At 34.2% G+C, this 25,634-nt stretch overlaps 2 protein-coding genes across 12 annotated transcripts in view; one reads left to right on the top strand and one right to left on the bottom strand.

The window, feature by feature from the left end:
• The window catches only part of ANKIB1 (ankyrin repeat and IBR domain containing 1), a 200,240-nt gene that overhangs the window by 116,447 nt on the left and 58,159 nt on the right, over positions 1-25,634 (bottom strand). For 4 of the 5 annotated variants that reach the window (XM_010959469.3, XM_045519943.2, XM_045519941.2 and 1 more), the window contains exon 1: positions 2,223-2,655. The exons of the other annotated variant lie outside the window; for it this stretch is intronic. The gene's annotated coding sequence lies outside the window, so the exon portion shown is untranslated. Of the gene's footprint in view, positions 1-2,222; positions 2,656-25,634 lie in introns of those variants that run through there. 5 annotated transcript variants of the gene reach the window in all.
• The window catches only part of KRIT1 (KRIT1 ankyrin repeat containing), a 32,459-nt gene continuing 9,513 nt past the window's right edge, over positions 2,689-25,634 (top strand). For 2 of the 7 annotated variants that reach the window (XM_045519944.1, XM_045519950.2), the window contains exons 1-12: positions 2,870-3,220; positions 6,854-6,977; positions 7,924-8,083; positions 11,005-11,097; positions 12,463-12,592; positions 13,180-13,423; positions 13,619-13,734; positions 13,965-14,108; positions 19,738-19,894; positions 20,577-20,684; positions 22,318-22,474; positions 23,258-23,409. In XM_045519944.1, coding sequence (XP_045375900.1) covers positions 6,876-6,977; positions 7,924-8,083; positions 11,005-11,097; positions 12,463-12,592; positions 13,180-13,423; positions 13,619-13,734; positions 13,965-14,108; positions 19,738-19,894; positions 20,577-20,684; positions 22,318-22,474; positions 23,258-23,409 — 1,563 coding nt within the window. In that variant the 5' untranslated portion in view covers positions 2,870-3,220; positions 6,854-6,875. The other 5 variants (XM_045519949.2, XM_045519946.2, XM_045519947.2 and 2 more) reach the window with 5 other exon arrangements.

Genomic DNA, 25,634 nt, shown 5'->3' on the forward strand with positions numbered 1-25,634 from the left:
TTTAATAATGACTGAGTCACTCTCAAATCTGTTTTGGCAAATGTGTCATATATAAAGTCTAATATTAGAGAGAAGTATTTTAAAATTTCATCTAAGTAAAATGTGTGCATCCTGAAAGGGGGGAAAGTACTCAAAGCATTGAGGAATCTTTCCTAACTTCCATTCAATGAGAATCAGATAAATTCACAATTTTTCCATCTGTTTATATATGAAAACTAATTCATAGTTCCATCTACTTATACATGAAAATTAGCTTGAACTTACCTACAAGTAAGTTGTAAACACACATATTTCACTTTCACAAGTTCAAATGCACACCCCAGAAAAGGAAAGAAAGAAAACCAACTCTCAAAAGTGGGCAGTACTATAGGAGTATAAAAGAGTAGCTAACATAACTTCTCTCCCATATCTCAGAAACCACCTGTTAGAGCCCACACTTGTGGCACAGCCTGCATGGTTTCAAAACACTTTCATATTGAAAACTCAAAATTCCCAGTGCAATGGGCAAGGGAAAAAGCATAATGTGTAAATACAGTCCTATTTTCCCTACCCTACATCAAAGGATACTGGGGGTCAATTGCCCATCACTTCACTACAGGACTCGCTCTTTTTATTTGGAAACTGATCAATCTTACAAAAAGCAAAAGCCACACCCTTAATAATATACTCAACTCTGTGCAGTGCTTGGCTCTGAAACAAGTCAGTAAAGTACATTTCCAGAGAGACAGCTGGAGCTACAGCTCTTGAGCCTACTTCAGACAAAATCTGTAAAGTGTGAAGTTACAAATCAAATAAAAGTCCCAAATCAATGGCTAGGAGGTTTTGAAAACAAACAAAAAATCATTATTAAGTACATCTATCTTTCTTAACAAAATGACGTTTTCAGAAAAAAAAAAGCTACCAGTCTACATTAGAGTAATTTAGAGAATAACAAAGAACCCGCAACACACAGAGGAAAATTATTCTTAAATTATCATTTGCTGCCTACAGTGCCTTGAAAAGTATAAAATGCATTAAGTTTCATTAAGAGCTATTGTCTAGTCACAGACACCATTATAATTTTTTAAAATCTAATTTCTAGAAAATTCTGCAGTGGCAGTTAGAAAAGAAACCCAAATTTTAACAAGAAAAAAATGCCTAGTCCAAAATCTGGAAGTACACTTTGAAGATATTCACGGTTAATTTTTTTTTAAACTAAGGAGTAGTGATAGGCACAAAGGTATGTGACATCTGTAGATGGTTGATACACATCAATTAAAAAAAAGTCTCTACGGAATTAAGGATTTAAAGTAATAACCTATCAAACATAACCTGACATGATAAAAAACCATTAATTTTTTAAACCACTAACAAAGCAAAACCTTCCAACAGAAAGATTTTCACATCATACACACACACACACACTTTGTAAATTAAGAACTAAATGTAAATCCAAAACACTAAAAATTATCTAAAGGTATCCAAAACACATTTGAAACATCATACTTTTGTTTTCACGTTAATTTCTCAGATCTACTGGTAAATCTCATCTGGAATGGATCTTCATTTCAATACAAGATTGTTCAATATGCCACTCCGAATGAATAGAGCTTGTGAGACTAATTCTCAAAATCTCCTTGGGAGGTGCTTAATTACAGCTCTAATTCCAATTTCCTGAGACTCAAACAGCAAAGTACACAACAGCTCATACACAGTTAGAAAAGGAGAGAAATGAAGGTCCAGGGGAGCGGCCTATTCTTTTGTTTTGGTGGTAGAAGCTGCAAAAATAAAGGTTCACTAGAGCTATCTGCACCTATCCCCACCCATCACAGCCCTGCAGAGCACTTTCATCCATCCACCCGCTCAGGACTGAAGAGCCGAACCCATGGCTTTCTACGTCTCAAAGGATGGGCGGGGGAGTCTCTGAGGTCGGGGGTACAAATAGAAAAAGAGGGAGGGCACAGATCTTTTGAGGACAGCGGGACAAGGAGATGCATCCAGATGGTGAGGTTGGGGCGCGCCACGGAGACCCAAAGGCTTGAAAATTCGCTGGGAGAAAAGCTCCCATTGGGCAGATAGAGGATGTTGCCAGTTCATAGATGGAGACAGAAAATCCTATACAAGAGAAGGGAAACACATTTGTAAGAGATCCGGGAAGGCGTGAACTAGGCAGCGCTAAATTCGGAGCCCAAAATGGGTTGAGATAGCTTCAAACAGACCAGCATGGCGAAGCTTAGACTTACGGTTACTTCCCGGGCTGAGGATAAGGGTCAGGTGGACCCAGCAGCTCTGCAGTTCTGCCACGGCGGTTGCCGCCTCTGCCTCTTGCGCTAAGCCGGTGACCTCAGGTACTCTATCCGCCCCACCTACCCGGGCCGGTGCCCCCTTCGCAGCGGGCTCCCCCTCCTCGCCGGCCCCGGCGCGCCGGCCGGGCGGAGGCTGCTGGGGCCGAGGGTACGCACTTGGAGGCCCGCGGCGAACGCTGTGCAAGCCGGAGGCGCCTGCGGCGAGGCTCAGACTGGGTGGGCTCCCCACATCCTTCTCCGGCCACCGCGCCGCCTCACTCGGGGGAGGGGAAGAGGGGGCGGTGGCTCTTGCCTCCTCCTCGCGGTCAAGTCCGGCTCATGCTCCAGTGTTGCGCGCGCCCGCGCGCGCGCAGCCCGAACCGCCCTCCTTCCCTCCACCGCCTCCGGCTCTGCCACTAGCACGCCCGCCGCCGCCACCACACCAGTCCTCGAGCCGTCCACCACCAGCCCCAGACAGCCTGCTGCCTGAGAGAGAAGCGGCAGGAACAGCAGCAGCTCGGCCGCCAACCCGGAAGCTCTTCCGCCGCCAACCGCGAGGCTGTAAGGGATGTGAACCCGGAAGTGATCTCTTCGCCCCGGTAGCTGCGGGAGGGAAAGCTAAGGCCCTTGAAGACCTGAGTCCTCTAGTTTCGGGAGAGGGTGAGGGGTGCATAGCGTTGAGGTGCGAGGAGAGGAAAGGACAATAGAGAGCTTGTGAGCAAGAGGTTCTCCGAGTCCAGAGAGCCAAGCCCTCCAGCCGCGGGGTGGGGAGCGGAGCCGATCGGCTTCTGGTGGTGATCGAGTGTTTTCCTGTCACAGGAAGTTGGGCCCGGCCGCTGGGAACGAGAAGGGAAGGAGGAATGAGAAAGCCGTGACGGTCCCCCGCCCCCCCAGGTGGCTGTCCCACCCAGTGAGTTGAATGTAGCGGCCCGGGAGGTGCTCGGCCTCCCTCACAGGTGAGACGGGGAGGAGCATGATCCAGACTCCAGCGAGAGAAAACAGAGAGGTGGGAGGCTTAACTATCTCCATCCACATCTAGTTTATCCAGGCAAGGACTTTATTTCTTACAAGCAGTTACCGAGAAGCCAAAGCCACTTTATGGGAGGCAGCTCTTTGAGCAAAGAGGCATGCTCGTCCTTTCCCGGTAGTGGACGTTAATGGGTGGTGGCGGAGGAAAAACCTCCTAAGCAGAGTGTTTATTTTTGTCATTTCAGGGAAAGCATTCACAGCTTGCCCTTGCAGCTCGCCGCTCCTCTCTGCACCTCTCTCCAACAAAAACCTCGCTAAGGCTCTTAACTTTCCTTCTTTGCTAGTTTCTCCATGTGTTTTTAGCTTCACCAGAAATCTTTGATCTAGCTGACCTGACTCAGTATCTCACCTCCATTCCCATCTCACTCTTGGAGAGCTTATGTGTCTTCACAAATTGTTTGCAAATGCTTCTCTCTACCTTACGTCTTAAATGCTTTGACGTCCTCATGTTATTTGGGGGAAATGTCAAAACGTTTTCGTAACAATATAAAAACAAATTATTCATTCCATGATATCCTTCCCTTAACCCCATGTGTAATGTGTCAGTTGGTTTCCCCTTAGAATTGGGTTGTAGAACTACAGTAGGAGCTGATAATAAAGCATATTTAGATATACTGCGGATGAAATCATGCTACCGCATATAACCTCCGTAAATGTACTTGTAGTTCACTATAGGAATTCATTTGGTTCCCAGTTCCAGTATTACTTAGTTCCTTCTCTGTTAGCCAGATTTAGTATAATTGCCTTCAAAAGTTATTTGAGGATTATTAAATATCTTAAATTACAGAATAGAATGTCATTTAACAGAAAGAATTTGAAAATTACTGATGCTTGTTGATATTGGTAAAGTGATGACTGGTAGAATTTGTTGAAAGGGCAAGGAAAAAGCAAGCTAAGTCACACCGATGACTATTTTCTATTCTGCTTTATTATTCCTCTCTCTTTATTACCATACACCAATTTGTGTAGCAAAAGGATGAAGTTTTTAATGGTCAACAAATCCCTGTATGGAAATTCTTACTGATATTTAGTTGCCATCTCTCTAATGTTCTAATGCTATAAAATACTAAACTGTTCCAGGAAAATAGAGAAGAGGTAAGTAACTTAGCTACTCTACCTCAGTTTTTTTCTTCTATAAAACAGAGATAACAATTAAAAATACCTACTTCATCAGGTTTGGGGGAGAATAAAGTGAGTTAATACATGTAAAGCACTTAGCACAGTGTATAGCACATATTAAACATTATAGGTGTTTGCAATTATTCATATTATTCTAAAAGCATATTAAATGTTATGTTTAGAAAGTAAATGCAATAAAAACTTAAGGACATCTTGATAAAATCATTTTGGCTGGTGGGTCTAAAAAGAAAATACATTTTATCAGCAATTTTCAACTATGCACATTGATAAGGGTTTTTTTTGGTTTGATTTGGTTATTTAAACTTAGCATGGATTTTAAAAGGTTGAGAAACATTGCTTAAGGATGGAGGAAGGGGGAATCATTTTCTGTCTTAGGAACATCTACAGAACTTTATGATAATGCTCCATTTTTTGGTTTTTATTCATGAAGTTACACTTTCTGATCATTGTTGGTAATTTCTGTTAGCATCTACTTTGCAAACTGGTAAATCATCTTGTCAGTTTTGACTTTTGCTCACTAAGTTTACAATACCCATATTCATGTACTAAATCTTTTTTTTCCATTGCAAAAGGCTTTTTGAGTTTGTCCATCTGTACTTTATATAGCGAATGTTTCTTATTAAAGACATTATTGGCATGTTGTTCAACAAGACTGTCTAGCGTAGTAAAGAGATGTTAACAAACCAGCCACATAGGGGCATTTGTACACCCCATCTCTCCCCAGTCATAGTGACTAGAAGGAAATGCCCTTACATATTTTCAAATAATCCCAGGTAGGTAAAATCCCCAACTGAGAACCGCTTCTACATAAAGGCCTCACTAGTCAGGCAGCATATTATCATTTATACCTAAGCATTTTCCAGAATAGAATGAGCCATATAACAAAATGCCACACATTTCCTATACTTAGTCACTTGAACCCTTGTCTAAAACATGTTGCAAACTCTAGTTATACCTTTCTCTATTATTTTTAGCTCAAATTGCTCTCTTCCAGGACCTTTGCATGTGTTCCTGCCTTAGCAGTTTTGCTTGCATATATTAGTAGCTTTTCTTCTTTTCCTAACTTAAGACTTTGTTTCCTTTTTTCATGTTATTTCAAATGTTTCAAATATGAATATTTCTTGAAAATCATTTTTTAGACTCTGGGAGTTTGTTCACATCAAATGGTGTAAAAACAAAATACTTAACAATCCTCATGGTTTTTAAAAAAATTGTATTTGTTTATATTTTAAAAATTGATGTGTGATATCAAATATTCTGGAGAAGTGGTAAGTATTATCAAATAAAGCATTTTGCTGATAGATTTTTTTTTAATATGAGTAGACCAGCACAAGAATTGATCTGCTTTAAATTGTGTTTAGAAAACTAAGAATTACTTGATTTCTTTTTCTTGTATGAGAGTTGGAGCAATAAGGAACTCATTAAATATGAACAGACCATTTTAATGCCTAATGGGCTTTAAAAAAACACTGAAGGATGTTCATCTCATTATGGCCAGGAAAGCAACTCCTTTTTTGATGTTCTTTTAGAAATTTACTGGCATATAAATGAGAGGAAGTTTTTTTTTTTTTTTTAAGAATAAATAAAATATATTCAATACAAAGAGAAGTATTTTAGTCTAGCCATAAAAAAAATTAATAGTAGCAGTTAATGAGGAGATAGAACTAATCAACAACCAAGAAAGCACTTGAAATTCAGTTACTTGTTGGAAATGGCCCAACAGAGACTTAAAATTAGTCCAGGGGAAAAGTGTGCATATGTAGGGTGTGTGTGTGTGTGTGTGTGTGTGTGTCTGTCTGTCTGGAAGAAAAGTTTTCAATTATCTAGGGAATTGATAAAGGAAGTGGAAAATATTCTTAAGTCATCATCAGAAAGCTTTCATCAACTGACTAAATGTTTTTGACTCTGTGATAGGCACCTCCAATGAAAATTATACAGTATACTGTAGCTCATCCAAATGTCACATATCAAAGTTCTTTCTAGAGACTGGAAAGAATGTCAATGGCAGCTACCTATTCCCAGCTTCCAAACTATTAACAATCTAACATTCACTTGCAATTTATGGAAAATAAGTGTGTATTATGATGAATTACTATTTCAAGTCATTATTTACTTAGTATTTACAAGACATTTTATAATCGTATCACCTTTTTTTAGGTCCATAAGACCGATTCTTATGCTGTTAAGACCTATGAAAGTATGTATCCCCATTTTAAAAAACTACCTTTAATAGAAAAGGAAAAAAGGACCACAAGGTAATCTTAAATTATAAGCTAAGGTTTTGAATAGTTCAATGGTAAGATACAGTCATCTCTGACTTGCTTTTTAGGTAGTGTATATATTCTGAGATAGAAAAATCAACATTTTATTTTTTAAATTATTTTTCAAAGTGATTGTGTCTTCTAATTTAATCTTTCAAGGGTTTCTTTGTTTTATAAAGCAATGGGAAATCCAGAAAACATAGAAGATGCGTATGTTGCTGTTATTCGTCCAAAGAATGCTGCCAGTCTCAATTCTCGGGAATACAGAGCTAAGTCATATGAAGTGAGAACAATTTACTAACATTCGATTTGCTACCATTGAATGGCATTCTCCATTATCATTTTCATTCACTTGTAAAGTATTACCATAGCTTGTAAATTCTTGTTGACAACTTTTATCTTGACAAAATAGAATTGACAAACCTAGCTCTCTGCCCATCATCGTGTCTTTTTTATTGCTGCATGTTTTGATCATTTTTCTATTCATTGACACAAATAAGTTATTAGATATTTAAAGGTACTTGTTTGAGTTCTATAATTTATAACAGTTTGGTTTTTAGTACAGTTATGGAATGGCACTCAAACATTTAAAAAAATTGCAAAATTCAGCTTATTCAAAATTCCAATCTAAACATTGTTCTTGGTTATTTTCCCAAAGAACTATTTTTAACAGTTCATTTTAAAATACATTTTTACCTTTTATTAAGTTTTAGGCAATTAAGTTACTTCTCTGTAATCCTGAATTGTATTACATATATTAGTAAACTTGATTGATGCTGAAAAAAGAAAAACCCAAAACAGAATTGTTATCTTTTCTATGCAGCAGATTTCAAGCATCATAAAATACTTCTAATCTAATCTAACTTCAGCTGGCTTCCCTAGCATTTTGCTTTTATTGCTTTTGTAAGGTTAGTTATCTGAAACCTATTAAAGGATACTGCAGGGATTCTCAGGAGGCTGCTGCTTCAACAGTTTTGGCTTACTGGTTCTCAGGCCTAGCTGCACTGTTGCATCACCTGGGGAACTTTAAAACTTCTGGTACCAGGACCCCACCCCTCAGACATTCTAATTTAATAGGTCTGAGACGAAGCTAGGTATTGATACTGTTTTAAAAGCGTCCAGGTTTTTTCTAATATGCAGCCAGGGTTAAGAAAGACTGCTGGCTTATTATATTCTACAGCAACTACATTTTATTTTAAACATTTCCTAATATTATTTTTTCATTTAAGATTTTGTTGCATGAAGTTCCTATTGAGGGACAGAAAAAAAAGAGAAAGAAGGTTTTGTTGGAAACTAAACTTCAAGGCAACAGTGAAATAACACAAGGCATATTGGATTATGTAGTAGAAACCACCAAACCAATTTCTCCTGCAAATCAGGGTATCAGAGGTAAGAAACTTTTCTTTTTAACACAGTTGGCTTTAAATGCTTGTGGAGATAGACATTTTCAAAAATATATTAAAATCAGTTTCTTTTTATGTTCCTTTCCATTTGGAAAACTTGAAAAAGACCCAGAAATTTCTGTTTTTTTAAGGTGTAGCCAAACCCCTTGAAGAAGTTACTTGACTTTTCAGGTTGAAATTAAAGGACAGTAGACAATAACTCACAGCGATAAGCAGGAACAAAGAAAACCAATAAGATAGATAAATATATAGGCCAATATTATTGTGTTTTCGGTAACTCCTCTTTTTGTTTCCTAAATTATTTAAAAAGCTAAATTCTTACAGCAATTAAAAAAAGAACTTAACAATTATTTAAGTTAAAAATATTTTTGAAATATTTAAATAATTTAAAGTAAAACAAAAATTGAAAATATTTAAATTATGTTGTTCAAGAGAGAGAGGAAGCCAAGGGGTGACTAAAAGAAAGTACAAATTACTTTTGCTAGAAGTATAGGTCCCTAGTTAAGTATCTTTTAAATTCTCTACTCCAGGATAGAGAAAACTATAAACCTCTCTCCATAACTAAGAAACAATTAAGAATTCATATATTTCAGAGAATCCTGTAAATTACTAAGTAGCAGAGGTTTTCTTCCCAGTTGATCACAGGAAGAAAATCTTTTTTAAAGAGCCAAACTGAATTGTAGAAACATTCATAAAAGGTTCAGGCACCATTTAAAATATCAGATGATGTACAGGCTATGAAACTGATTAAACAGTGATCAGTTTTCTCAGGCTGTAGCCTCAGGAGAAGCAGACAGCCAGTCAGAAATCATAGAAACTACATACTCTGGCCAGGATTCAGGCATTATAATTAAAAAGGTAAGCTAATTTCAGTCAAATAGCAGCTGAAAACAGTTGTTGTTAGTGAGGTAAAGCATACCTCTCTGTGCGTACTTTTTTGGTTTTTTAAAGCTTATTAGTGGTTTTTTTTTTTTTTTCCTGTTTGTTCATCTTTATAGAGATTGGTTGTCTAATTCATGTGTTTCACTTGAGAGACTATTTTTTGTTGCACAGATAACGCTGAATCCTGTGATTAGACTAATTGGTTATTTGGGATAGTTCTCTAGAGATAAATAGGACTATAAGCCTGTTTCATAACTTTTGAAGTACCATTCACCATATTTTACCTCCCCAAATAGGTAACTTCCTCAATAGGGCCTGAAGGAGTTTTGTTGGTTGGGACTCCAAGCATTGTAACTCAAGATTACAAGAAGTTCCTGCATTAATTTATAGATCTTTGATACACATTCTGAGTCCCACAAAGAGAATCCCCTTTCTCTAATTATCAGATTGACTTTTTAATAAAATGATCTAGAAATTAATCTTAGCTAAAAAGGCAACTATCCCCGTGAGTGATCAAAGCATGTGAAAGGCTCTCTTTAGATGCCACAAATTTTTCAGGCTTTTCTACTTCAGTCTTGTACTTCTCTGATAAATTTTCATTCAGACTTGTTTTACTATTGCTAAATCGTTATAGGTATCAAGATTTATTCTTAGATTGAATTCTTGAGACAAAGCGTGAGCCCAGATCACATATTTGAGCTAAGGTAGACAAGTCATAATTTGCTATAAATTAGCCAAACTGTACAACTTGGTTCATTCACTCAGAAGTGGGATGGAAGTGGTATCAGAGTTAACAAAAATGCTTCCTGGCTCAGAGGGCTGGGTAGTTTTTCTTAGGGGAAGTTATGAGTAGACAGGCACCCTGAAACATGTCTAGCACAATTATGCATTGTATACTTAAGACAGTGGAATGCACTATTAAATTTTCAAGCAGCTTTTATAAGGTAAAATAGAGGTTTTACATAACTAAATAGATAGATTAATGAGCCATACCATATTCTGGCTATCCAATTCAATAGTTTTTCTAAATATATGAAATAATTTTATAGAGTAATACAAGTTCTTATTATAAGCATCACATGAAAATTATAAATGACTTTATAATAGCAGCAATTGTGCCCCTTTTTGCAGTGCTATGTATAGTTTACAAAACCACACTTAACTTATTCATGAAATTCTTAAATTGGTCCTATAAATTGGTATATGGTCATTTTTATACCTGGAAAATGGAAATGCAGATTTTCACCTGCAAAAATCCAGGAGTTAGGACCGGAGCCTCACTCCTCAAGTTGTAATCAGTGTTTTTTTTTTTCCCCCATGACATCTCATACTTACATATATAAATTACCAACCAGGCACTTAAACAATAGATCATACCTGGGCTTGGGGAAACAGCAAGGCAGGAAAGATTAAGTGGGACAAGACCCCAAGCCAGACAAAAGAAATATTGCCTCTGGAATTTATTAGAATATTATTCTGTATCTAACACTTCAGGAAAACAGACTAAGAATGGTGGTTACAGTTCAGAACAATAGTTTGTAGTGCAATCAGATTTTAATAAAAATGAAAATTGAGGGTGAAGGTTGAATGTTAAATGAAGAGCTACTAAAGTTTAACACTTTGCAGTTTATGTATACCACCCTCCTTGGCCAGCTTAGACTTTAGTAAAATTCTTAGCATCTACAGCCCAACTGAGTGAGGAAATACACACCTTTTGACTTTGAGGGTGCCTTGCTCTTCAGCTGCTCTGTCAGTCCTTAGTAGGACAGTTTTCCTTGCCCTGCATAGTACCTTCTCTTTTAATGAGTCAGTACTGTGAATCTATTGGTTGATTGTCCACAGAATGATTTGCATTATTATCAGAATTACCTGTTTTTATTAGTGCATATAATAAAATTGACTTTTCATTTTTTAATTCCTCTTAATGCTATCTTTAAAATTTTTGTTTGAATTCTCAAAGTAATTTATAAGATTTTAAAAGGCTCTCTTTTTTTTATCTTTACTGAATTTTTAAAAAATGATTAGGAAAACGAGTGGTACTAATGAAGAAATTTCCTCTGGATGGGGAGAAGATGGGCAGAGAAGCAGCATTATTTATTGTTCCATCAGTTGTCAAAGGTAAAGTCTAAATTTTATCTTATGAATCTTTGTGTATCTTAGATGCTAAGTTAAAGTCTATTGAGGAACATAAGAATTTGGATTCATAGTTACTATTGTAATACTGTTGTAAGATGCATGTTTTTGTAAAAATTTATTATTTCTTTTATTAAAGTATAGTCAGTTTACAATGTTGTGTCAATTTCTGGTGTACAGCATAATGTTTCAGTCATACATGTACATATATGTATTTGTTTTCATATTCTTTTTCATTATAAGTTGCTACAAGGTTTTGAATATAGTTCCCTGTGCTATACAATAGAAACTTGTTTATCTCTTTTATATATAGTAGTTAGTATCTGCAAATGTTTAAAATTAATGAAAGATGGGGAACTTTGTTACTTAAAAATGTTTTGATTTCAAAGTAATATTCAGGCTTTTGGACTGATCAGTAATGTTTTTGTTTCTGTTTTTAAAGTAAAATAAAGAAGTGAGGAGGGAAATCATAACTGAAATGAAAAGTTTTCAGATTATAATGAGGGATTTTTCAAAGACTATGCTATAGATAGAATAATATAGGTATTTATGTATATTGGAAAATTAACAGATTATGATCAGGACCTATCTTGTATTTGAGTCGAGAAGGTGTTCAGTAATAGCTCCAAAATACTCTGCCTAGCAACATTGGTAATATTTAAGGAATTTAGATCTAATATGAAAATTTAATTGGAGCCTTTGACATCATGGAATAATAGATAAAATACCGAGTTTCAGTGCATACCTTACAGTCCACTATTTTTGTGCCCTGGGAAAATCACCTCTTTAAGCCCCATCTCTTTATTTGTAAGCTAGGGATCTGTTCCTAGTTGGTTCATTCTGCTAGAAGTTGTTGATGAGGTATTAGATGTGAAAATCATTTTGGAACCCACAGAGTATTGGCCTCATGTAAGGTAATAATAAGACTGATGGTGTATTAATGACCCACTGTGGACATCTCATCAGACTGCTGCTACACAATACTTAATGCATGTTTTATTAGCCAGTTCTAGCATTCCAGGTTTTTTTTTTTTCCCAGCCAAACTTAGGTTAAAAAGTTCAGATTTTAAATGGTGCTGGAAATCTTATTAGTCAGAATTTTACAACATTGTTGAGGAAGAGAAAGAGGAAACAATTTCTGCAGTCCTCCAAGATTCTAAATCCTATATTCACCCAAATGGATAAGGTCAGAGAGCTGGCTACCACTTGAATCCAAATTTTCTAATTCCAGATCTAGAACAATTTATGTTATAATCAACAATTTTTTAACATACTATATATTTTAAAATAAAAAATATGCAGTCATAAACCTTTTATATGATGGCGTAATTCTTCATTTTTCTTTTTCAGATAATACTAAATATACATATACTCCAGGATGCCCAATTTTTTACTGCTTACAAGATATTATGCGAGTCTGTAGTGAATCCAGCACTCACTTTGCTACACTTACAGCAAGAATGTTAATAGCCTTGGATAAGTAAGAACTGCCATTAAAAATATTTTTTAATATATCAAACACATATTCATAGTAGAAATTAGCTCTGATAGATACAAATACTTTTGCAAGAAAATAATAAAATTAATAGCACATGTCTGAAGAAATAGTAAGTTTTGTATGTATAATATAAAAATTTAAAACCCCAAAGGCAAGATTGTCCTGGTTTGGTTACAACATGTTAATTTTATTCTTCAAAAATGACAAAGACTGCCCTGGCTTAAATATTAAGATTTCTTTGTTATAAAACTAGATGTAGTATTGACTTCCCTTACCAGTGAAGAAGTCATTTTGCCTATCATGCCTTTGTCTTTCTGTAACAGCAAAGTGCTTCATGATTTTTGAAAGGGGTTTTTATAATAATAATGTTATATCCGTATTTAAAAGTAGTTTGCTGTGTCCATTAACAAAACTTTTATGAACAGTAAATGAAGTACTTAACTAATGCTAATTAAAATTATGCAAATCTGAATGTAATATTAGAATCACATATCAGAGTTGGATAATAGTTTAATTTTTTTTATCTTCACTTTGACCAAATACTTTTATTACCTCTTCTATTTTGCCAGGTGGTTAGATGAACGTCACGCACAATCTCACTTTATTCCAGCTTTATTCCGACCATCTCCTCTTGAGCGGATAAAAACTAACGTTATAAACCCTGCATATGCTACTGAATCGGGTCAGACAGAAAACTCACTACATATGGGCTATAGTGCACTAGAAATAAAGAGTAAAATGTTAGCCCTAGAGAAAGCAGATACTTGTATTTACAACCCGTTGTTCGGATCAGATCTTCAATATACAAACCGGGTAAGAGTTGAATGAATTTTGGCTCTGATTTCAAAAGACATTTCATCTCAAATGTAATTTTTTTCCCTGAGATAAATGCATGTCTTACTAATTATAAACATTAAGATAACATCTGCACTTAACTCTGTTTATATACATTAAAGTCAAGTATCTAAAGCTCTTAAAGGGTTTTTGTTTTTTATTTTCCCTTTCTAGGTAGATAAAGTGGTAATAAATCCATACTTTGGTCTAGGAGCTCCAGACTACTCAAAAATTCAAATTCCCAAACAGGAAAAATGGCAGAGAAGCATGAGCAGTGTGACAGAAGACAAGTACTGTTTTGGTTTTAGTCCATATTGCTTTTTAAAAACTTACATTCTAATGTTAAAGCATTGTTTCAAATGATATATGCAATTAATACGCAGTGTAATCATGGCATAGATGATGTAGCTTACAGCTGCTTAGTGATACATAGCTTTCATAGATAATGTCCCATTTGTTTCAAAACAACTTAAATTTCAACAGTGCTTTTTTGTTTGTTTGTTCTGTTTTTAATGATTAGGGAACGACAGTGGGTAGATGATTTTCCTCTCCATCGAAGTGCCTGTGAAGGAGATTCAGAATTATTAAGCCGACTACTCAGCGAAAGATTTTCAGTCAACCAATTAGACAGTGACCACTGGGCACCTATTCATTATGCATGCTGGTAAATTGATGATTTGTTCTTTTCTTTTTAGAAACAGTGAATCCTTAGTTATAAATGTTAGTGCTTCTTTTCAAAGCTATCTCATTCCAGCTTTTTCTCTCCCATGTTTGCCTTATGAGCTTTCTCTTTAGTAATCTTTGATTGCTGTCTACATGCCACACCACTCAGATTTAATCTATCCCATGGGCAAAGTATCACTTGTGTTCTCAGGCATTCCCAGCTCATGCAGTAGGATAGCTAATGCCTAGCAAGTGCCACTCCACAGCACACCGTCCCTTATTCGCCTTTGTAATTTCTGTTGTTTTGTACTGGAGTTATATTTGTTTATCCTTAAAAATTTACCTGTGTTAGCTACTTAAAATTTAACTTTGCATCATGTTAGAAAAGTGTTCCTTTAGTTTTTTGAGAAGCTATGGTATCAGAAAACACCAAAAAGTCTCCATTAGAATTAAAACCTTCCCTTTTTTTTAAGATGAGAGGGATTAGTTTACCACAGGATTTGGTTTAGCTCTTTCCACCAGTTGTCCAATGTAATTCTTGCTCTCCTACTTTTCTCACTCATCTTGGGCTGAGTTCTTAAATTTGTGTTCATAGCAGCAGCTAACTGTTTGCTATATATAGCCCATCCTCTAGAAGGGATGTAATGAAGCTGTTTACCTTATTTCTTATGGGAAAGTTGATTTTGAAAATTGTTTAAATAAAATTTATTGTTCAAAGTAAACTTCTTTGGCTAGTTTAAGAAGTACCTACTTCCTGTTAATTTACTTCCTGTTAGATGTCCACAACATTTTAGCTACAAGACATTGAGCAAGTTATTTTACCTCTCTGCATCTTAGTTTATTTATCTATATGTAAAATACATTAATTAGATCATTTCCAACTCAAATTCTTTTGATTTCACTAATTCCAGTATTTGTGATCAAGTAACAAATACAGGTACTTTTAATATATATCTTTTCTCCATTAAAAATATGCTGTTTCCTTAAAATATATTCCTTTATTTAAAAAAAATCCTCTTTTTTTCTGTTCCCCTAAAAATATGCTCCTTTATTTTATAAATGTATTAATTGTTTTCTCATTACAGGGTATTTTCATACTCAGATTTGGAAAGAGTTACCCTAAATCTTTAACTGAACTTAGAGCTATTTATTTACTTTTTTTTTTATTGAAGTATAGTTGATTTACAATATGTTAATTCTGGTGTACAGCACAGTGATTAATTTATACATATATATTCCTTTTGATACTCTTTTTTATTATAGTCCATTACAAGTTATTAAATATAGTTCCCTGTGCTATACAGTAACCTTATTATTTATCTGTTTTATATATAACAGTTAGTATCTATAAATCCCAAACTCCTAAACTTATAGTTGTTTCTTCAGATTACTGGTAAATACCAGTAGCAGCAACAGTGCCAAAAGAAAACTCATGCTTTACTTAAGCTAAACAAGAGGAGGTAGAGAATATAGTTCAAACTCCAGGAAAGTACACTGTGGAATTGGGAAAGACAGAGGCAGTGAATTCTAGTTTAGGAATCCCAAATTTATATTTGACTACATTGTTGTCCTTTTTGCAGCAGGGGTTTATTTTCTTTATTAAAAGAATGGTAATATTTTCAACTACCTATTACATAAAAACAGAAGTATGGTATAGTATTTAATGTGCTTTGGAATGTACCTAGGTTTCAGTCCCGACTAAAACTTTTAGTTCCTAACAGTATGACCTTTAGCAAATTATAGTCTCTAAAGATTTGTGTCTTTATCTAAAAGATGAGCTTAATTATAGTGCCTTTCTTAAGATTAAAGGAGAAAATGCAAATAAATGCTTTAAAGGGTATCTGGTAGTAATAAGCACATCAAAACATGGCTGTTATTAAAGTTTTTTTTAATTTGAGAATTTTGATGTCTAAATCTTAAAATTCATTAATCTGTAGTATTTTTCTTTGGCAAATCTTATTACTGCATTACATTAAGGGAAAGAGTTTTATCCTTCAATAAAATTAATTTTCTATCAGCTGGAAATGATAACCAAATTTAATATACGAGGAGTGGTATGGGTCACCTTGCAATGTTTTTAATAAGACAGATCATTTGATGTGAATTTGAATGAAGACTGATTTTAACTAGAAAAGAACATAAATTACTTTCTCTTGGAAACGTACTCTCATTCACTAATTGGTACAAGGATTGAGAAGGGGAATACTGGACTATCTCATCAAGAGACTGGGGTTTGGAGCCTATCTTTATAAACTTAGACAAGATGTTTTATCCCTCTTGGTATGCCTTCTCATCTTAAAAGTGAGGGATTTTATTAGATCAGTGGTTCTCAAACTTTGGTGTCAGGACTCCTTTTCACACTTCAAAATTACAGGATTCCAATGAGTTTTGGTTTCTGTGATGGTGTTATTTACTGTATTAGAAGATAAAACTGAATGATATTTTAAACATTTCCTAATTTATTTTAAGATAATAATAAATATAAATTAATATAAATAACAAAGTTTTATAAAGTATACCTTATTTTCCAAAATAAAACATTAATGAGAAAAGTAGCATTGTTTTACATTCTTGCAAATCTCTTTACTGTTTAGCCTCATAGAAGACAGCTGGATTCTCACATCTGAGTCTGCCTTTAATTTGTTGCAGTTTACACATTATGTAGCTTCTAGAAAACTCCACTGTATGCTTATGAGGAAATAAGAATGAAAAGGGCAAACAACATCTTAGTATCATTATGAAAATGTTTGACCTAGAGGACACCCTGAAAAGATTTCAGGGATGTTCATGGGTTTCCGGATCATTCTTTTGGGACCACTTAATTAAGTCACTCCTAGGATTGCTCCAAGCCTAAAAAATTCTCATATTGATGACAGGTGCCTAAAAACTTTTCTTTACTAAAATCACCATTTTCCAAAACTATTTATGTTGGCTTTCTCCCCACATGGGTAAACGTGTCACTCAGTAAATGTCTCACTGATATCCCATATTTCCTCACCTCTCTCAAATCAGTGTCTTCTCTATGACAGTACTTTTAGACTTCCTATCATTGCTAGAAAGTGCTTTAGAACTATGATGATTTGGCTCCTTACACATTACTCCATCTGATCTCATTTGGGCCTTCACTGGAGCTAGCCATCTCTTTTGTCTCATTCATCCTGTCATCTTGTCAGCCTTTTGGTCCTCCCCTGAAAGCTATTCTAAACCTTTCTATTCTTAAGCACTTAAACTCCCACTACTTTCTTTCTCTACTTTTGTCAGATAGTTTTACCCCCTATTTTCAAAGAAAATTAAAGCCAACAGAAATGTCCTTCTTCACCCCAATCATCAGTTTTTGTTCCCATCTATCTCCTGTATCATAGGGTATACAAGTAAAAAATCCTTCTTTTTCTCCATTAAATTCATTTCCTCCTTTTCTGCCCTTTCTTTTTTCTCTTGTCTTCAAACATACATGGTTCTCTCCCTCCTTGAAAAGAACCTTAATTTGAACCTCCACCTTTTGCCACTATCCTGTTTCTTTTCCTTCCTTTCATAGCCAGACTTCGGTAGTAAGTGGGCCACACTCACTGTTTTCTCTTTTTCACTTTTCATGAAACTTTTCTGAGTTTTTAAATCTTCCTCTGCTCTGAGGCGTTTAATACTGCTGACCACCCCTTTGTTCTAAGAACAAATTGGAGTTCAAAGGGCATGATGGAGCTATAATGAAGGTCAGTACAAATGCAAGATATACTTGTTACCTTATCATTAATGTTACTATTGAAATACTGGCCTCCATTCTGTGACCTAAGCATGTGTTATAGTATGGAAACTGCTCTACTAAGATTCAGAAAACTGGATTCCATCTGGCTAATAACCATGAGACAAGTTACTTAAGTGGTTCAAACTTCACTTTTTTCATCTGTGCATCAGAAATATCTCTGCGTGCCTTATAAGTTGCTGTGAAGATTATATTAAGTAATTATATAAGAAAGTCCCTTGAAAACTTTAAAGCATCATAGAAAATGTAGTTTATATTACTTATTTTTATTATTATTCTTGAATTGCTTCCTTAGTATCTTTTCCTTTTCTTTAAGAGTGTTTTTCAAGATGCATTTCATTGTTCTAAGATGTGCATATTTCTAAGAATTCTCTCAAAGATTTCATCCATTCTCCCAGCCTTAACAGTAATTCTTTTCAATTGGATGAATTTACATATTCTCAGATAGATATCTCAAGCCTTTGCCTTCCTCCTGAGTACCAAGTCTGCATTTTCAATTGCCAGCTGAACAGTTGAGTCAGTCTTTTTCGTGTGTGTGCATAAGGCAGTTTGGAGAATGCAAAGACAACACCCTTAAGGACTTTCCAGGTTGACAGAGACATATATACAAGGATAAAAATAGGTAAAATGAGAAAAGTCCCATAAAAGAGGTAAAAATAAAATGCTAAAATGTAGTGGGAATATAGAGGAGGTATATTTTAAACTATTTCAGAGAAATAATAGAACTTAACCTAAACAAAATCAGGAGGGGGAAAAGAACATCTCAAGAACAGCAAAGAACATGAGCAAATGAGCAACAGGTCATATGAATAAGAAGTGGTAGGATATAAGTGGCAGGTTCAGGGCATAGAAAACCAGAGGGTACGTGAAGGAGAAGAAAGGAAAGTTGACAGCAAATCAGATCAGTTCTAAAGATGTGCTATTTTCTCTTCAAATGCACCATATCTAAAAGCAAATTTTCTTTCCCCTTCTACCCATTTATTTCCAAACAATGAATTACCTTTCCACTATTTCTTCAGATTGCAGCCTGTTCTAGTCTTCCTAACCAAGTGGTGGGCTCACTACGCCTGGCACTTGCTTTGTACTCTTCTGGGTCCTTGCTTTGCTTATTCCTTTTCCCATTACCTAAAATATAAAATATTTTACCTCTCCAGCATCTCTTCAGTTCCTTCATATTTAAAATCCAGTTCCAGTTATTCTTCTATCAAACACTTTCAGTACCATCTTAGACTGAAATCTTATCTTCCTTTTCCAACATTTTTAAAAGCATCAATTATATACTATTTTGATTTGACAAAAATATAGTGACTTATTTTGTTGTTATCTTCAACTGTTACTTAAATTTTACAGCATTATATAACTTATTCCATGTTTTTGTTTTCCTCTGTTTACGTTGTAAGCCTTTACCAGAGGAGAGATCATTTCTTTTAACATATCTTTCTGTGTCTCCCACATTGCCTAATACAGAAGTTACATGTAGAATTATGTCTTTGAGTCTATTTTGTAAATCAAAGCCAGGTCAAAATAAAAAGCAGTATTAAATTAGAGTTATTTTCTGCTTCTGAAAATATTTTTGACTAAAAATTTTATCTCAATAATTTATAACTTTTGTATTGTATTTTGTGTCCATTCTCTATCATCTGCTCTATCTTGTATTTGAGATTATATTTTCTCCCTGTTTATGAGAAATAGAAACAGTTGAATTGAATCAGAATAATTTATAAAAAATTCCTAAGCACTGAAAACATTTACGTCAGTGTCTTCATTTCTTGTTCTCTGCTCTAGAAAAATTGTAGATTTCTTTGAGGCATTGTCTAAAATTTGGATTTTTAAACATTTCAGATGACTTTCTTAGATTTTTTTTTTTCAATAGGTATGGGAAAGTTGAGGCCACCCGCATACTGTTAGAGAAAGGAAAGTGCAATCCAAACCTTTTAAATGGACAACTTAGTTCTCCTCTTCATTTTGCTGCTGGAGGAGGACATGCTGAAATAGTACAGATTCTCCTGAACCATCCAGAAGTTGACAGAGTATGTTATTTTCCAGATTTTGTTTGTTTTTTAATGTTCAAACAGTGAATAACAAGTATTGACACTAAAGTGTTCAGCTGTACACTTGAGAGGTCAGCTGAAAAACAGAAGCAAATTTCACTTACTATATAAAATAAGTAATATTTATGTATACACTTTGCTTTTGTACTTTTTTTTAGTTGTAAAATATATCTCGCATAAAATTTAAAATTTACCATTTTAGCCATTTTTAAATGTACAGATACCAGTGGCATTAAGTACATTCACATTGTTCTGCAATCATCACCACCATCCATCTCCAGAATGTACATAAAATGTAACCTCTCTTCATTTTATATTGTATTTCCTCAGAAATATCTTTAAGAAGGAAAAAGATTTTCTACCCATTTTTTGGATTTTTGTATTAACAAGTATTTTGTAAAGGGAAAAATAATAACTTTAACAAAGCTTTGTTGTCTCTATAATCAGAACTTTTAAAAAACAATCATCACATTGATTAGGTCTTTGAGTCTTTCATCTTTGGTAGTTCATGTTTATTTTAAGTACAGCATGTACTAAGTATGGTTAATACTTGACAGTGATCTTTTTTATGAAACTTGGATTGATTAAATGATGCTTTCTCTTATTCATATATTTATAATGCCTTTTTTCTTTAACCTTTCTTTTTTTCCCATATTAATAGCACATAACAGACCAACAAGGAAGATCTCCTTTAAATATCTGTGAAGAAAACAAACAGAATAATTGGGAAGAAGCTGCAAAATTGTTGAAGGAAGCCATTAACAAACCAGTAAGAATTATCTTCATAAATACTAGTTAAAACCAACCATTGTATTTAAGTTGATAAGTACTAGAGGATCTGTGGCAAGTGTAGAATGAATGTGTAAATGGCTTCTTTACTGCTTTTATAAAACCTCATGGTTAAACTTCATAGATATTAAATTTATTATCATCTCTAATATTTAGACATTTATTCTTGCATAAATCAATCGATAAATCTATCTCTCAGTCACTTAAAATTAGTCTAATTTCCAGTGTAATCCCTATACTTGATATACTTGAAAATTACAAATTGTACGTCTATTCATTAAAGCATCTCTCTCTACATAGGCCTTCTAAGCAATATTTTTATGTTTGTAAATAATAATACTACACATCATTTAGTAATTGAGTTTCAGCAGGTTACTTATCTATTACAGATTCATTTTCCTCAAGAAAGTGAATGGGTTAAAATTGGAGATTTCCTAGCTCTTTTATTCTGCCAATTCAGCCTGGCCTTTTCATCTAATTATGTCCAAAATAATTAGCAGTGACATTAAGATAGAGAATAATTAACAATTAGAAAAAACTGAGTTATGCCTGAAAGTTATAGTGACAATAAAACTATTATTCTAAAAATTGTTTGAAAACTGCAAATCAGATAAAAGAATTTATACCAACTGATAAAGGATAAAAGTTTGATACCAACAGGTATAACCCATATGTCTGAGCCTTTCCAGACATTTCCATCAATTAGACAATAAGTGTTTGTTGAGTATTTTTGTAAATTTACCACCATGAAATGCTGGTAAATTAAGTGATATGTGATAAATAATAAATACATGACTTCTGCCTTTAAAGAAAAGTACTCACACAAACATTCATACACATTTTGTCAAAACACTATTCCATGAGCAAGGAAAGATAAGTGGTACGGGTACCCTTATGTAACATATACTTCATTGCGATTTATTTTCTGATCATATAGTTAAAACACATTTTTATTTCTCACGTAATTTTCATATCTGAATGTATTAAGATAAGAGGAATTAGGGTACTTTTATCCAAACTAAACTGTCCTGGAAGTTGTTTGGAGGCATCAGTTACTTTCCATAATAAAAATGTATAGAGAATATCATTTTTCTCTGGGATTTTCTGAACTGGAGAAAAGAAACTAGCTTCAGGTCCATTGTTCCATAACTTTTATCTGCAAATTCTTCTATCACAGATTCCTATTAGGACAAATTATTGCTGGTACACATTTCTGCATTATAATTTGTGGCCCACCGAACACATGAAGTATTTGACTAACACCAGTTTTAGTTAACCAAGTCTATCTCTCATATGATATATATACATTGTACATTAATGACTTTAAAACGCCCTCTTAGAAGATTCTGAAGTTGAATTTTTTTTTTAAAGCATTAGTTTCTCAAACTTACTTGACCATGAACTATCCAGAGGAAAACATGTTAGAAAATATAATCAAAGTAAACTTTTTTTTAAATATTGCCAGAAGATTCTCACTTGAAGCAGTTTTTCTGATATTTTCTATATTAGAAAGCTATGATAAAGCAAATGAAGTTGAAATTAAAGCATTTTGTTGGATTGGGATATATAATTTCTAACCAGGTTGCATAATTTATTATAATTTTTTGTCCTAGTATGAAAAAGTTAGAATATACAGAATGGATGGATCATACCGTTCTGTTGAACTGAAGCATGGAAATAATACCACAGTGCAACAGATAATGGAAGGAATGCGTCTCTCTCAAGAAACACAGCAGTATTTCACTATTTGGATCTGTTCAGAAAATCTCAGTAAGAAACTTATTATTCTGTTTTATAAACCTGATTATTCCTTTTTGAGAGTGCGTTGGTAAACTTAAGTATAGGATCAGTTATTAATGACTTTTAAATTTGCAAGTGCTACAATGCTCTTTTTTTATATAAATTATGTTCAGACTGCTGAAACAGGTAAGCCTCTATTTCCTCACCACCCCCCTTTATTCATACAATTTTGAAGTGGTAAAACCCAAAACATTTTTTCTTTGGCAATAGAATTTGATTTGAATACCATTAAATACAGTGTACATCCAACTTACCCTTATTTTTAGTGCTTACTTCATCTCAAAATAATAAAACTGTTCTTTTTTTATACTAGTTTTCTATCAGATCTTTTTATTTAAAATTAATCTAATAACACTATAGATTTGTCTCTCAAAGTATTGCAAGTCCTTAAGGTATTTCACTGAGATTATTGTGGTTAGTTATGTAGTGATTTAACTGTATTTTTTTTAAACTCCAAATTCTACTGATTGTATCATAATGAAATAGGCTATCATGGAATTAAGGATCTAAATACATTTGATGAATTTTATTCATTATAAGAACTCTCAGAATTTTTATATTCTTAAAAACAAAAGCAATTAATTTCAAATTGGATAGTAATATTGAGTAAAGTCAATGTTGATTTAAATCTAGACCTTTAACTTATGTGTGTGTTAATACTTAAGTGCAGAGAGTTTAATATGAAGTTTCTATGTGTTGATATAATTGACTCACTTTTACATTATCATTTATAAAAGGAAATATGTTTTTCAGGCCTCCAACTCAAGCCTTATCATAAACCACTGCAACATGTTCGTGACTGGCCAGAAATACTTGCTGAATTGACTAATCTGGATCCCCAAAGGGAAACACCACAGCTTTTCCTGAGAAGAGATGTGAGACTTCCTTTGGAAGTTGAGAAAAAGGTTTGCTTCAAAATCTTATTTACAGTCATTTAAATGTTCAGGATCTACTGGGTTCCTGTTATAAGCACTAGAGGTAGAAATTGTGCTCTTTCCTTACAGAGGGTTTATTTCTATTTTTCTGTTCAATCCTCACATCACTATTGTAAGTGGTAGAGTTTGAGTCATTCTACTTACAAAGCCCCTGGTTGGTTTTTCCATGTCTACCTCCAATGTCTTAGAATAGAAAAGAAATGGAGAATCCATCCTAAAGAGAATTACCAGTCAGATGGGAAACAGATCATACAGAAAAAAATTTTAAGAGTAGAAAGGGAGTACAGTGTCAAAGAAACTCCAATAAAGGGCTAATTAGTTGTGTAAATTTCAAAGGCTCAAACATTGAACAGAATAAAAAATACATTTTGGATAGAGAAGATTATATTTACAAAGGGGACATAAAAAAGTTACTCTCAACAATTAATAGATAGCTGTTTTGACTCAGCAGAGAATAATACAGATAGTAAAAAATGAGAATGAAGTTTACTTGTGATTTTTTAAAAAGTCTGTCCCCAAAAAGTATGTTTGGATTTGAATTACTGTAAATGTTAGAGGAGAGGTGAGATAATGCCATCTGAAGGATGAATAGACAGAGAAGAACCCTAAGGGAGATATTACAAGTTAAACTAGGTGATAGTCTAAATACAGTGGTAGCTGTGAATATTGAGAGGAAAGAAAAGCTCCAAGGTCCCGTAACTTTGGTGAAAAAATATATATACAATGCATTTCCTCATTCTTTCTTCAAGGAAATATTAAATGGACAAGATTAAGCAAATTTCAGCAAATCAAAATTTCAATGACCTTGTCCAAACTTGGTACAGTTTTGGGCCTGACTATTCTTAGTATCCCTCTTATCAAACTAAAAGTAGATTTGATCCTCTCAGCCAAATATGCTGGGAGTTACATATAATTTGCAGGAAGTCTACCAAAAGCAAAGATCTTGATTACACAAAAAATGTTTTAGAATCACATAAATATAATGAAGGAAAAAAAAAACACATGATTATCTCAGTTGACACAGGAAAGGCATTTGACAAAATCCGACACCCTTTCATGATAAAACTCTCAGAAAACTAGGAATAAATGGTAATTTCTTCAATATGATAAATGGCATTTATGAAAACCCACAGCTAACATACTCAATAGAAAGACTGAAAAATTTCCTCTTAAGATCAGGAGCAAGACAAGAATGCTCCCTTTCACTACTGCTGTTGAACATAGAAGTTCTCACCAGAGCAATTGGCTGCCACCACCCCTGGCAAAAAAAAAAAAAAAAGAAGAAAGAAAAGGCATCTAAATTGGAAGGGAAAAAGTAAAACTGTCTGTTTTACATGATCCTATATATAGGAAATTCCAAAGAATCCACAAGAAAGCTACTAGAGCTTAAAGTTGCATGGTACAAAGTCAACACACAAAGATCAGTTGTTACATACCAGCAATGGGGAGGGTATAGCTCAGTGGTAGAATGCATGCTTAGCATGCATGAGGTCCTGGGTTCAATCCCCAGTACTTCCATTAAAATAAGTAAATAAAACCTAATTATCTCCCTCACCCCAAAATAAATAAATGAATAAATATATACCAGCAACAAACATTACAAAAAAAGGAAATTAAGAAATCCATTAAAATAGCTTCTAAAAGAATAAAATACCTCAGAATAAACTGAACAAAAGAAATGTAAGACTTGTAAACTGAAAATTACAAAAACATTGCTGAAGGAAATTAAAGGAGACCTAAGTAGCTGAAAAGACATCCCATGTTCAAGGATTATTCAAGAATTGTTCAAGGATAAGATTTAATGTTAAGATATCAATGCAAGCTAAGTGATCTACCGATACAACACAGTTTCCTGACAATAGACTTATAATGGGAAGGGCAATCCCCAGAGGGCCTTGAATAGCCAAACAATCTTGAAAAAGAAGAATAAAGTTGAGGGATTCACATTTCCCAATTTCTTACTTACTACAAAGACACAGTAATCCAAACAATATGATATTAGTATAATGATAGACACAGACCAGTGGAATACAATTAAGAGTCCTGAAATAAACACATATATCAATGCCAACTGCTTTTTGACAAGGATGCTAAGTTCATGCATTGAAGAAAGAATAGTCTCTTCAGCAGATGATACTGGGACAACTGGAAATTCACATGCAAAATTATGAGACTGGACCCTGATCTTAACACTT

Source organism: Camelus bactrianus, chromosome 7 (assembly GCF_048773025.1).
Source record: "Camelus bactrianus isolate YW-2024 breed Bactrian camel chromosome 7, ASM4877302v1, whole genome shotgun sequence".
Lineage (NCBI taxonomy): Eukaryota > Metazoa > Chordata > Mammalia > Artiodactyla > Camelidae > Camelus > Camelus bactrianus.